We start from the raw sequence: 14,135 nt of genomic DNA on the forward strand, positions 1-14,135 counted from the left end.
TCATGTGTTCTTCAACCTAGATCAATCTAGCTTCAGCATCACTATAATTGGTCATTAAATTACCGGAGAAGAGCGTAAAATCATAAAACATAATTTGGAAGAAAAAAGATTTGCATATATGCAAATCATGCTGTGCATTGATAAAATTGCCTGGAGCACTGCATAAGGAGAGATACAAAATTAATATAGACGAACAAGGGGAAGATTATAGAACATAGAACAGTGCAGCACAAGAACAGGCCTTTCGGCCCACAATGTCTGTGCCGAACATATAACCCATATCCCACCATTCTCTGCATATCCATGTGCCCATCCAAAAGACTCTTTTGAATGCCACTATGGTATCTGCCTCCACCATCACCCCGGCAGCACGTTCCAGGCACTCACCACCCTGTTTTCAAAAGATGTTTCCACACATCTCATTTAAACTTTGCCCCTCTCACCTAAAAGCTATGCTCTCTAGTATTTGATTTTTCCATCCTTGGAAAAAGGTTCTGACCTTATCTATGCTGCTTATAATTTGATATACTTCTATCACAATATACTTCTATCAGTTGTCTATTGACAAAATATCCTGCAAGCTTTTACAGTTAGAAACTCAAAAGAGCATGGTTTTAACCTGCTTTTGGGTAAATAAACTAACTTTTTATCATTCTACATATTATTAGTGTTGCCTGTTGGCAATTTCCATTGCAACTTGCTGTTAAAAGTATTCCCAACAGTAAATCTGGTGTTAAAATATTAACACTTTCCTACCACAGGGTGGCAGTGAACTTCAGTTTCAGTCCAAAGAAGGATCCCAACCCAAAACGCTGCCTGTCCATTTTTCTCCACCGATGCTGCCAGACCCTCTGAATTTCTCTAGCAGATTGTTTTATGTTCAAGATTCAGCATCTGCAGTCTTTTGTATTAACTCTTTAGTTTCATTTTTCCCTCCATTTTTAGTATCAATGGTTATATATATATATATTGTAACTTTATTTCCTTAACACAAATATATTTACCTATTATGTTTGTGTTTTTAAAAGATTTTGATCTCAGGTGTGGAGTTTGCACGTTCCCCTGTGCTTGTGTGGGTTTCCTCCGGGTGCTCTGGTTTCCTCCCACATCCAAAAGACATGTGGGTATGTAGATTTATTGTTCTCTATAAATTGCCCATCATGTGCAGGGAGTGGATACGTAAGTGGGATAACATAGAACGCTGGCACAGTGGTAGAGTTGCTGCCTTACAGCATCAGAGACCCAGATTCGATCCTGATCACAGGTGCTGTCTGTACGAAGTTTGTATGTTATCTGTGACTGGCGTGGGTTTTCTCTGGGATCTCCGGTTTCCTCCCACACTTCCAAGAGGTACAAGTTTGTAGGTTAATTGGCTTAATATAATTGTAAATTGTCCCTAATGTATGTAGGATAGTGTAAATGTGTGGGGATCGCTGGTAGGAGCAGACTCGGTAGGCCGAAGGGCCTGTTTTTGCATTGTTTCTCTAAACTAAATTAAACTGGGATTGACGGTCAGTGTAGACTTGGTGGGCCGAAGGGCCTGCTTCCATGCTGTATCTTTCAATCTATCAATCAATACTTTCAAGATCATTAGCATTCCCTGAGCCACTGTGCTTGCCACATACTGACATTCCTACTTAACATTGTATGCTGTCGGAATCTCTCTCCAACAAAATGACTCGCTCTCTTTCACAGCTGTTCTGGATCCACATGTAACTATTTATTCTTTCATCTCCTGTGGCACTTTAACAATACATTTCCCCCTTCCTTTCACTTGTCCATGTTTAAAACCTCTCAGTGGGCTGAAGGGCCTGTTTCCATGCTAAATTACACTAAATTAGTGTCCTTGAGATGTCCTTTAGAAGTTAGAGGTTTAAGTCCTGCTGCAGAAACTTGAACACCTGTCCTGGAGACACAAGAAATTGCAGATGCTGGAATTTTGAGCAAAGCACAAAGTGCTGGTGGAACTCAACAGGTTAGGTGGGGTGGGAGATTGCAATCTTCACGTGGTCCGCCCTGTTTCGACAAATGAAATCAACCCGGCATGCACAATCAAATAAGATCAAATAGAACAAGTTGTCCGACAACTTTAGGCTGTGCATGTCGTACGCAAGAAGAAGAAGAACAGGTTAGGCACTATCTGTAGCGGGCATGGACTGAAGGCATTTTGGATTGTAACCCCTCTTCAGTAGCATATGTCCTCATATCTCTTAGGTGCATCTTGAACAATCATGTAATACAGGACTTTATGAATTGTGTACATATAACTTGAGGAAGAGTCTCAAAGAAATCAGAACCTGTGGGCTTTTCCCAAAGACATTCACAACATCCCAATATTTAAAGGTTTATAGGGATATGAGCCAGGCACAGGTGGGTGGGACTATTGTAGATGGGACATCTTAGTTGGCATGGGCAAGTTGAACTGTGGCTCAAAGATTGTCAACTTTGTGAAAGATGCTCCAGCTGTATTTGAAAATTCAACAGTAGAATGCGCTGTCCATGATAGAATGTGGTTGTAGACAGGAAAAATTCACGGGAGGTCCAGGGTTTACTTTCAAAACAAACTCTCTTTATTACAATATAGACTCAAGGACCTACAGATGCGGGTTTACAAAAAACGACACAAAGTGCTGAAGGTGAACTCAGTGGGTCAGGCAATTGGTAAGTCAGTTTGAAGAAAGCTCCTGACACGAGTGACCTTAAGTAACCCTGACCCGAAACATTACCTATCCATGTTCTCCAGAGATGCTGCCTGACCCTGTGAGAGAGAAACGAGTGTCACCAAACTTCTGAATTCTCTGGGATGGAACCCTCTCCAAGACAGACGTGAAGCTCACCGTTTGACCTGTTTTTACAAAATGTTAAATGGTCAGCTCTATATAGACTACAAGACCTACACCAAACCCAAACCAATTAGGAGCAGACGAGGGCATTCGATCCAATTTGTGATCCCAGCTACAAAGACAGATGTGTACAGCAATTCGTTCTTCCCCCGCACAATTAAAGCATGGAATAATCTCCACCCAACTATAGTTACCCAACCAGATGCAACTAAATTTAAAGTAGCTCTTTCTTCCCAATAACCCTTTCTGGCCCTTCACCACCTCCAGTTTAAATTCCATTTGGAATATTTTGGAGGACCAAGAAACCAAGAACCAAGAACCAAGACCAAGACCCACTGTGTTACTCCAGCACTTTGTGCCTCTTTATTACAAATTGGCCAACTTGGGAGACAGATGTCCTGGGACAGCTGCTTCCTATCCTGGGGCAGATGCTCATAGATGCGAAGCAAACATGCTTTTTATATTACCCATTATCTACATTTCCCCTTCCCTGGAGTCCGTGGAGTGGTTGCTCGGCAGTATTGAGGCATTGGCTCACTTAAGGTCACTTTATTTGCAACTGTTGATTGAGACTTTTCTAATTATGTTTCAACCAGGTTTCTCTGAGGTCCCTCACCTAGGCTTGAGAATCACCCTGTCTTGGGTATCTCTGCCTTAGTCCACTGTCCACATTGTGTGCCTTTACAATGGTCCGGGACTACAAGTTGAGAGATATGCTAAAACTTGGTGCACCCTTTATAAAATCTCCATAGGAAAATCCCACAGTTTAAAGTTTAACTGCCATTGTTTACTAAAAGATTGAAAACAAATATATGTACTAAACTGAAACCCTTGGATTATTCTCTCAAGGAATGTGTATAGAGGGAAATGTACAGTGTACAGAAATACAGTGAATTGCTTGTTCTGTGTGCTATCCAGTCAAATCATATAATACATGAGTACAATAGATCCTCTTCTGGAACATCACGCAGAGTGCCATGTTCTGGTTTCATCTTGCAACCTTAATCGCTGACCATCACTTGTCCATTTCCTCCACAAATGCTGCCTGACCCGCTGAGTTACTCTGGCATTTTGTGTTTTGCTCAACATTCCAGCATCTGCAGTTTCTTGTATACAGCTGCTAATGGTTTTCAGATCGAAACTATGTTTCTGCAGAATAATATTAATTATGTACCGGGCAAGGACCCATTATGAATCCACATTAGAATGAAACCAGCTCAAGGTAGCAGCATTAACTAAACCAGTACTGTATCATTTATTATATTCTAGAACTCTGGGCATCACTGGAAATGTAAGACTTGAACATTTCACTTTTTTTATTTTTGCTTCTGTTTGGAAATATTTCTTGAGCATTTTATCAGTGTTCTGCAAAACTGAAAAGGTCTTCTTAATACAACTTTAGTTAAGAGCAGCATTAACTTTCAGTTCCATAAAGTTCAATTTCAGTGAAATGAAGATTGAACATGTCCATTCAACTCCATAGAACAGTACAGCACAGGGACAGGCTCTTCAGCCGTCAATGTCCGTGCCAAGCATGTCAGGTTTAACTAATCTCCTTTGCCTGCATGTGATCCAAATCCCTCCATTCATTGCATATCCCTGTGCTTATCCTCTTAAATGCCCCTTAATCTATATTAATTTAATCAATTTTTCACCATCTATCAGATTTCCATCACTCACCAACACATCCCACAGACAAATGGGATTGGGCAGTATTCTGTGTAGGCTTATCGAAAGCCATCTGAATCATCTTAAAAAAAGAAACAAAATGAAATAAGGCAGTGATATTGGAAATTTTACATAGTTTATATTTATTACATGCACAGGATTTGATCAATGAACAAAAAAATATTTTCCAAGTGGATTTTTTGAACATTTAATCCTGGATTCAAACCTTTCACAAAGATTGTGCAATTATCTGCATCATACTTAACATAAGAAATTGATTTAGAGGTTCTCCAGGAGAAAAGTTGTAAATTCACAGCCTGTTGAATATATCATATAGGTTTTGATCTCAGGAATTTAGAGCAATTATCACAATTGGTCTCAATGGGATGTGTATCCATGCTTCAGACTCCGTAGCATTTGAACTATAGTTTTTTTCTTGTCTCAGTATAAAGTACATCTCTGACATGGTGTCCATAGAGGATTCAAGAGAATGCTTCATTAAAAATAATGAGGGGGATAGTTCATAAATGATAGGAGTAGAATTAGGCCATTCGGACCATCAAGTCTACTCTGCCATTCAATCATGCCATATAGAAACATAGAAAATAGGTGCAGGAGTAGGCCATTCGGCCCTTCGAGCCTGCACCGCCATTCAATATGATCATGGCTGATCATCCAACTCAGTATCCTGTACCTGCCTTCCCTCCATACCCCCTGATCCCTTTAGCCACAAGGGCCACATCTAACTCCCTCTTAAATACAGCCAATGAACTGGCCTCAACTACCTTCTGTGGCAGAGAGTTCCAGAGATTCACCACTCTCTGTGTGAAAAATATCTCTCCCTCCTAACCCCATTCTCTTGCCTTCTCCCCATAACCTCTGACACCTGTACTAATCAAGAATCTATATATCTCTGCCTTAAAACTATCCACTGACTTGGCCTCCACGTTGGTAACAAAAAGCAAAATTTGTATGACCTGGAACTTTAACATAAAAACAGAAATGATATAGGTCGTGCAGCATCTGTGGTGAGAATTACCATCAACCCAGAATCCACCTCCCCCCCAAAAACTGTTTTCCAACCATCGCCCACCCACCCCCTCTCCCAGTCACCCTACTCCTTTCAGCTCCTGCATATACTCATAGCCTGAGACTTCAAATTCATTTTATTCCACCTTTTTTTCAGGGATAGGAACCGTTTAGTGGACCTGCTGAGTTACTCCAGCACTTTGTGTCCTTTTGTGCAAACCAGCATCTGCATTTCCGTGTTTCTTCTCCTGACTCTCTCTTGTCTAGGGAATAGGAGTAAATCAGCGGGCCAGGCAGCATCTCTGGAGAAATGGAATAGGTCGGCGATGTTTCGGGTCAAGACCCTTCTTCAGAATGAGAGTCAGGGGGAAGGGAAACGAAAGATATAGATGGTACATAGAACACATGAATGAAAGATATGCAAAAAACAACAATCACCTAGTCCTTTTCTCCAGATGCTACCTGACCCGCTGAGTTACTCTGGCTCTCATGTCTGATCTGACTGGATAGCATGCAAAGCAAAGCTTTTCACTGTACCTCGGCACAGGTGACAATAATATACCTGAAAAAAACTAAGATGAGCATTAAAATTAGAATTGGGACCCCCATGTCTTGGCCCTTAGCAACGCATTTGGAGCGCCAGGGCTCTCTCCATGGGTTATATTGGTTGCTAGGGGAATGACGTGCCGTGCAGTCCGTCATCCCCCCCCCCTGCATGTGGAAATGTCCCGCCCCTTGTCTCAACCTCGGACGCCGATTGGTCCGTACCCGTCGGTGACAGGGACGTGCGAGTGGATGACAGAGCTGTCCATCAAGGTGGCTGTGGGCTGCGCTTGGTCCTGACGCATCATGGCGGCTGTGGGAAGAGCGATGAGAGGGCGGCCGCGTCACTAGCGAAAGCGCCCGGAAAACAAAAAATATCCGCCGCCACTGCCACCAGGAAAATGCCCACGCAGTCAGCGGACCGCAGAGTAGCGCTTGTGAGGCACGGTTTGAGAAGGATATCGGCGCGGAGCTGGAATCGGGGCCTGTGAGGAAGGATGAGCTGCGGCGGGCTGACGCCAGTCACCATTTGTTGCCGGAAAATCAGGAAGAAAAGCGGCGGCCGCCGGGTGTAGTCGTGAGCAGCCGCTCGCATCAATGGGGGGCCGTGTAAATGCTGGCGGTCGGCAGTCTTTGACAGCGGTTGAGCCGCGGCCGAGCATAGCGATGAGCGCCGGCATCCTCCTGCTGCTGGCATTGCGCACTGTCCAAGGCGCTCCACTTCCGCAAACAAGTGCAGGTCAGTGTGTATTGCAATCTGAAAATGCCGCCGCTCCTCTGATGAAATGTGGATGTGCAAATAAGAAAAACAGCTGTTTTCCCCGCATTGACGTTTAACCCGTTAAATTTAGGTTCAGATGTTCAAGGTTTTAAAGATACAGCATGGAAACAGGCCATCGATCACCTGTTCACATTAGTTCTGTGTTATCCCACTTTCTCTTCCAGTTCCTTCACACTATGGGGGATTTTACAGAGGCCATCTAACCTGTAAGTCTTTGTGAACATGCAAACTCCACACAGACAGCTCTCGAGGTCGGGATTAAACCTGGGTTTCTGGCGCTGTGAGGCAGCAGTTCTACTAGTTGTGCCACTGTGCCGCCTTTAATACACATAGAATGGAATGGAATAAAGCTTGACCACTAATTGTTAGGAAACCACAGTTATACTTAAATTGCAACTAGTTCATTACTTCAGGAAAGGAATTGGATTTCCCTAACCTGATTTGGCCTAGATGTGAACAGACACAGAATGTGAATGACTCTGAAGTGGCCTAACTAAAACGCTAATTTCGACATGTTTTTAGGGATGAGCAATACTTCCTGATTTAGTAAGTAGCACGCATATATGATGAATACAACTTCGTAGGGTGGGGTGGGGGTGATGAGAAGGCATCTGACAAATAAAGAATGTTGTTGATGCTTGCAATCTGAAAACAAAATGCTGGAAACAACCAACACTTCAGGTAATGTCTGTGGGGAATGAAATTGCTAACATTCTAGACAATAGCCTTTTGAACATTTTCTGATGTTAATAAAGATTACAACAAGTAATATAATTGTGAAACGCGGTGTTTATAAAAAAAATTGAGCAAAGCACAAATTGTTGGAGGAACAAGGGGTCAGGCAGTATCTGTGGAGGGCATACAACGTTGTCCTTTCTCTTCACAGATGTTAGCTGACCCACTGAGATCCTCCAGCACTTTTTTTTGCTCAAGATTCTGACATCTACACTTTCCTTTATCTTTAATGACTTTCTGGTCCTCTTGGGATGCACCGTGCTTGGCAATAAAGTTATTTTAAAAATAGCTATTAGTGTGACAAAGGAATATTGTGTGATGTGAAAAGAGTTACTGATTCATATTAGGGGTTCTTTCTGTAAGACTGATTCTGTAAGGCACAAAGTGCTGGAGTAACTCAGAGGGTCAGGTAGTATCTCTGGAAGACCTTTCAGATTGAAGAATGACCCCAATCCAAAAATGGCACCTACCCATGTCTTCCAGTGATGCTGCCTGACCTGCTGATTTACTCCAGCATATTGTATTTTCTTGTAAATCAGCATCTGTAGTTTCCTGTGTCTATTGGTACTTCCAATAACCAAATGTCATTCATTAAAAGTGAATGCCTGCTTTCTTGTAAAATCTCCTTGGGTATGAAATGAGAGCTCATAATTGTATAATTTAATTTAACTGTAACCTTAAATTATTTTACCTTTTTTTGACAACTTCAAGCTGAGTATTATAGCTATGAAAAAATATTGTAATGTGTGAATAAAAATATGCTGCTCAAATATGTTTCCAGCTGCATATTGTACTGTGGTTGAATTGCATTGTGAGATTGATTTGGTTTTTAATATAAGACATTAAATCCAAATTTAGCAGCTTGATTCTGGAATATGTTTTAATTGTGGATGAGTTAGCAGATTGAATGTGATTTGTCATATCCTATGTGTAGGAGGCTGAGATTTCTGTGTGAGCACAATTGCTGTTGTAAGGACAGAAAATGCTGGAAACACTCAACATTTCTGACAGCATCTGTAGAAGGAGAAACTGCTAAAGTTTTGTGTTGACCCTTTAATAGGACTGGGAAAGGGAGAAAGCGAGTTAAAGTTATGTTGCAAATGGAGGAAGAGGTGGAAGGTGAGGAATATCTCAGGATAGATAAACAACAAACATCCATGATTTTATACACCTCCCAAAGATCACCCTCGGCCTCCTGCAAGCCAAGGAATAAAGTCTCAGCTTCCCCTTTCTTAAACTGTTTTTAACAATGACAGCACTGGACTCAGTATCTCTTTGATCCTTCCCATTTTCTTTCTTTTCCATTTCTGAAGAGGCTTAAAACTGAAGCATTCCCAGCTTTTCTCTCTACACATTCTACTTGACCTGAGTATTTCTAGCCAGTTACATTATTTCAGATTTCCAACATCTGCAGATTAAAAAAAAAAATCATATTGTATTCTGTTTCATTTATATATTGGAATGTTCTAACTTTTAATAATCAGACTAACCAAGCAGATGGTTGGAAGGGCATTACACCTTTTGTTTCATATTATAAGATGATCTAATTTAGTCGTCCCCAGATGCTCAGTTAATAAATTGCTTCTGTTTTTGGCTTATTATACACTATTAATTGGTTGCATTATAGGTGTCATTCATTTTACTACACCACTGAATACAAGATGTGGGCTTTGCTTGACAGCACAACAACCTAACTTTGACTAGGGAGAAAGGGGCAAAATATCTTTGTGTAATTACTGTCAAAGAAATGAGGATTTGGTCAGAATTGCACATCTGTCGGGTTGATCTGATGTGATTTTTTTTAATTTTTTAAGTGCAGTCTGGGTGAAATGCCCATAGATCCACTAACAACAGTAATTACTTGAGACAGGACAAGAAAAATCCCCTTGCCCCACAATGCTGGTGCTAATTGTGATGCCACTTTAATTTGCTCATCCACCTGCAAGTGATCTTTAACCTCAATTCCTTGCCTGTTCATGCGTTTGTCTATAAACTTATCAAACATTGCTATCATATCTTTTCTACCATTTCCCTTGGTGGCAGCAGCACCCACCAGTCTGTGTTAAACCAAAAATTGCTCCGTAGATCTCTTTTAAACTTAACCCTTCTGACCTTAAAACTATGGTCTCTAATATTTGACCTTTCTAACCTGGGGAAAAAAGACTGATGATCCACTCTATCTATGCCATAATAATTTTTATAAACTTCTGTCGGGTTGTCCATCAGCCTGTGACGCTCCAAAGAGAACAATCTGGGTTTGTCCAACGGGGGGTGAAGTTCTTTAATCCAGTCAATATCCTGATGAACCTCTTCTGCCTCCCTGCAGAGTCTCCACATCCTTCCTGTAATCTGGTGATCAGATCTGCACACATACTCCATATTTGGCCTGAGCAAAGCTTCATAAGCTGCAACATGACCTCCTGACTTTTATACTCAACACCCTGATAAAAGGGAAGCATGTATGCCTTCTTTACCACCATGATTACTGTTGGGGAGCTTTAAACTTGCATCCCAGGATCCCTCTGGACATCAATGCTCCTTAGGGTCCTGCCAGTTGTTATATACTTTTCTTGTACATTTAGACAATAGGCAATAGGTGCAGGAGTCGACAATTTGGCCCTTCGAGCTAGCACCGCCATTCAATGTGATCATGACTGATCATCCACAATCAGTACCCCATTCCTGCCTTCTCCCCATATCCCCTGACTCCGCTATCTTTAAGAGCCCTATCAAGCTCTCTTGAAAGTATTCAGAGAACCGGCCTCCACTGCCCTCTGAGGCAGAGAGGGTGCCACTCTGGGAATTCTAAATGACCTACCCCTTATCCTTAAACTGTGGCCCCTGGTTCTGGACTCCCCCAACATCGGGAACATGTTTCCTGCCTCTAGCGTGTCCAAACCCTTAATAATCTTATGTTTCAATAAGATTTCCTCTTATCCTAAATTCCAGAGTATACAAGCCCAGCCACTCCATTCTCTCAGCATATGACAGTCCCGCCATCCCTGGAATTAACCTTGTGAACCTTCGCTGCACTCCCTCAATAGCAAGAATGTCCTTCTTCAAATTAGGGGACCAAAACTGCACACAATACTCCAGGTGCTGTACAACTGCAGAGGGACCTCTTCCGCCTATACTCAACTCCTCTTGTTATGAAGGCCAACATGCCAATCGCTTTCTTCACTGCCTGCTGTACCCGCATACTTACTTTCAGTGACTGATGAACAAGGACCCCCAGATCCCATTGTACTTCCCCTTTTCTCAACTTGACACCATTTAGATAATAATCTGCCTTCCTGTTTTTGCTACCAAAGTGGATAACCTCACATTTATCCACATTAAACTGCATCTGCCCACTCACCCAACCTGTCCAAGTCACCCTGCATTCTCATAGCATCCTCCTCGCAGTTCACACTGCCACCCAGCTTTGTCATCTGCAAATTTGCTAATGTAACTTTGAATTCTTTCATCTAAATAATTGATGTATATTGTAAATAGCTGCGGTCCCAGCACCGAGCCTTGCAGTACCCCACTAGTCACTGCTTGCCATTCTGAAAGGGACCCGTTAATCACTACTCTTTGTTTTCTGTCTGCCAATCAATTTTCTATCCATGTCAGCACTTTACCCCCAATACCATGTGTCCCAATTTTGCCCACTAATCTCCTATGTGGGACCTTATCAAATGCTTTCTGACCTCCCAAAGTGCAACTCTTACCTGTTTGAATTAATATCCATCTGCCTATCTTTCCAAGTGGCCTATATCCTGCTGAATCCTTTGACAGTCTTCCTCACTATCCACAACTCTGTCAATTTTTGGGTTGTCTGAAAACTTACTAATCAACTCACCTACATTTTTGTCTGTATCATTTACATATATCACAAACAGCTGAGGTCCCAGCACTGATCCTTGCAGAACAGCACTCATCACAGACTTGCAGTCAGAATAATTAAACCTCTATCACTACCCTCTGTCTTCTATGACGAAGCCAGTCGACCAAGTCTCCGTGGATCCCAAGTGCCATAATCTTCTGGATTAGTAATTATCAATATTTTGCTCATCAAATTTTCGGTGAGATTGTGAAAACCGTGTGATCATTGTTGCTAGATCTACCACAGATGTTGCCTCATATGCAGTGTTTCTAGTATTTTCTTAGTTCAGATTTCAATTGCTGGCAGTTAAACAAAAAACAAACTGCTGCCAGTATTAATAAGTGAGGGATTTTTTTCTTCCAGTTCTCTTCTCTCTCTTCTCACCACTAACAATATTTTGATGCTGTCAACTTGCCGATCATTCTTTCTCTTAGCAGTGTGTGAGAATGCAAGAAAAATATTTGCTTTGAATAATGTGCATAAGTGTTGGTATACACACATTTTGTGATGCCCAGTTCACAATATATAAGAGACTACTTGCTCAATTGTTAAAGTTACCTTTTCCCCAATGATTCAAAAGTAATCCCAGCACTTCTCTTTGTTTATTGGATAGCATAGTATCTTTTTTTGTTTGAAGCATTTAATCTAAACCTCTGTTTATAAAACTGTAAAGCATTCACATTGGATCACTCTTCATCCAAGGACATTCTGCCATATTGCATCCTCTTTAACACTATTTACTCTCTGCAAAAAATGTTGTTGCTTTTATCCATTATGTGCCAATGTCTTTGCTGTCCTCCACCCTAATTGGTACATTCATGTTTTTAAATATGTTCCTCAATTTAGAAATAAAAATCTATTTTTGAGAGCTATCAGCCTGGAAATTATCTCCCATTGGTACTCTGACTTGTTATTGACATGATCCACCTTGTATTTGTTAAACAGTATACAGACGGTATCAGTAAACCAACAGATTTACTGATCCTGTTAACTTCATCTCCTCTTGTCCTCAAAGTCATTCTCTATTTTTTCCTTGAACTCTGTGCTACAACCTACCTCTTGTTCTGAAGAATAGACTCCTGATAAACCTAATCGCCTCAATTGTTGTTCAGATTTAGAGATCCTGTTTTCTTGAAGTTCCACTCTCTAAAATGTGCTGGCTGTATATACCATGGGACAGCAGTGGCCTACATAACTGAGCTCTATGCCAAGACAGTTGCCAACAATAAAATCCTTTGTTTGGCTTTACTCTGAGCATCTATTTGATCATAGGCTGTAAATCCCTTTGGGATACCCAGAGAGTGGGAAAATTCTTTTAACAACGCATTTGAGTAGTGAGAAATAATTTCCACCTAACTAGATACCATTGTTAAATCCACTCTTATCAGGCCTCTTGCAGATTATTTTCAATGGTTGTTTCTCAATATAAGGTTGTGATACTATTTCAGAGCAGAAAAGCTCATTGTAATATTTTGTAATCAGTTAATTATCATTAACTTGTGGTACATTCCTGAAGGAATTGTTTTTTTTTTGCCATTTAATGCAGGCCAGATTCACCTCCTGTGAAATATCTACACCTGATGCCATTTTCAATGTATTGTGGGACATTGGAGAAATTTGGCCATTTCCTTGGTTCACCATTGACATAGCAATATACTTGTAAAAGCTAAAGTATTGCAATAGATGTGTTGTGCAGCGTTTCACAATTGTACCAAAGAACTTTAGTTCAAAAGACCCAGCAATTGTTTTATCCCCACACAAGATTTGAGTTCATGAATGTTAGGGATGTACTGTAGATGGATATCTGTTATTATGTTAGTTATAATTAACTGAAGTATCATTGTACTCTAACCTATTTTGTTATTCTATATTTAATATGTCAAAAACCAACACACTTGTTGAATTTTTAGTCACAAGTTATCAAAATACCTTCTGATTAAAACGTGACCAGCTGGGGACTGGCACTGAGAAGTACCTGTTTATTTTGTGGTAGGTTATTTGCTGTGGAGATTGTTCTGTGATGGAAGAACAATATGTAGCTGTTGGAAAACATTTACCAGGATTTTTTAATGCATTAATTTATGATATTGCTTTAAGTCTATTTCAGACATGGTGATTGAAAGTGATGTCATGATTTAAATTTTAAGTTTTCATTCCAGTCATCTGACACAGTCTTTTATGTGCAAGATTTGTGGAAGATGATTCATATCACAATGTGATCCCACCACCTGTCACATCTCGCACTCCACACTGCATTCTGTTTTCTGCCGAGACAACACTCTCTGGGGCACCCTGGTTTGCTGATCCTTCCCCTCCCTCTTTCTTGGAACTTTCCCCAGCTTCTGTTGGAGGTGCAACACTTACTCATCGCCTCTACACCCCCACCATCACTATCATACAGGGCCCAAACAGCCTCCCAGTGAGGCAGGTTTACATGGATCCCATCTAACCTCATCTATTGGCTTATTATTGTCATGTGAACTGAGATACAGTGAAAAGCTTTGAAAAGCAGTGAAAAGCCAAATAAACCATATTGTATTGTATTGTGCGCAAGCTAGTCAAATCATACTATACATGAGTATAATCAAGTCGTACACAAATATAACAAGTAGTGCAAAGAGAAAAATACACGAGTGCAGATATAGTATTACAATATTATAAACATTAA

At 41.0% G+C, this 14,135-nt stretch overlaps 2 protein-coding genes and 1 long non-coding RNA gene across 3 annotated transcripts in view; 1 reads left to right on the forward strand and 2 right to left on the reverse strand.

Annotated features, from left to right (window-relative positions):
* The window catches only part of LOC129706940 (parvalbumin, thymic-like), a 181,505-nt gene that overhangs the window by 68,598 nt on the left and 98,772 nt on the right, over positions 1-14,135 (reverse strand). The gene's annotated exons all lie outside the window — the stretch shown is intronic.
* Positions 2,547-6,733, reverse strand: LOC129706944 (uncharacterized). The gene is made up of 3 exons (XR_008725112.1): positions 6,610-6,733; positions 4,524-4,593; positions 2,547-2,845 (listed from the first exon to the last, which is right to left on the reverse strand). It is a non-coding gene; the product is annotated as an uncharacterized LOC129706944 (long non-coding RNA).
* The window catches only part of lmtk2 (lemur tyrosine kinase 2), a 98,322-nt gene continuing 90,528 nt past the window's right edge, over positions 6,342-14,135 (forward strand). Inside the window, exon 1 of the mRNA XM_055651578.1 lies at positions 6,342-6,822. Coding sequence (XP_055507553.1) covers positions 6,681-6,822 — 142 coding nt within the window. The 5' untranslated portion in view covers positions 6,342-6,680. The remainder of the gene's footprint in view (positions 6,823-14,135) is intronic.

Source organism: Leucoraja erinacea, chromosome 20, assembly GCF_028641065.1.
Source record: "Leucoraja erinacea ecotype New England chromosome 20, Leri_hhj_1, whole genome shotgun sequence".
In the NCBI taxonomy this organism is placed as follows: Eukaryota; Metazoa; Chordata; class Chondrichthyes; order Rajiformes; family Rajidae; genus Leucoraja; species Leucoraja erinaceus.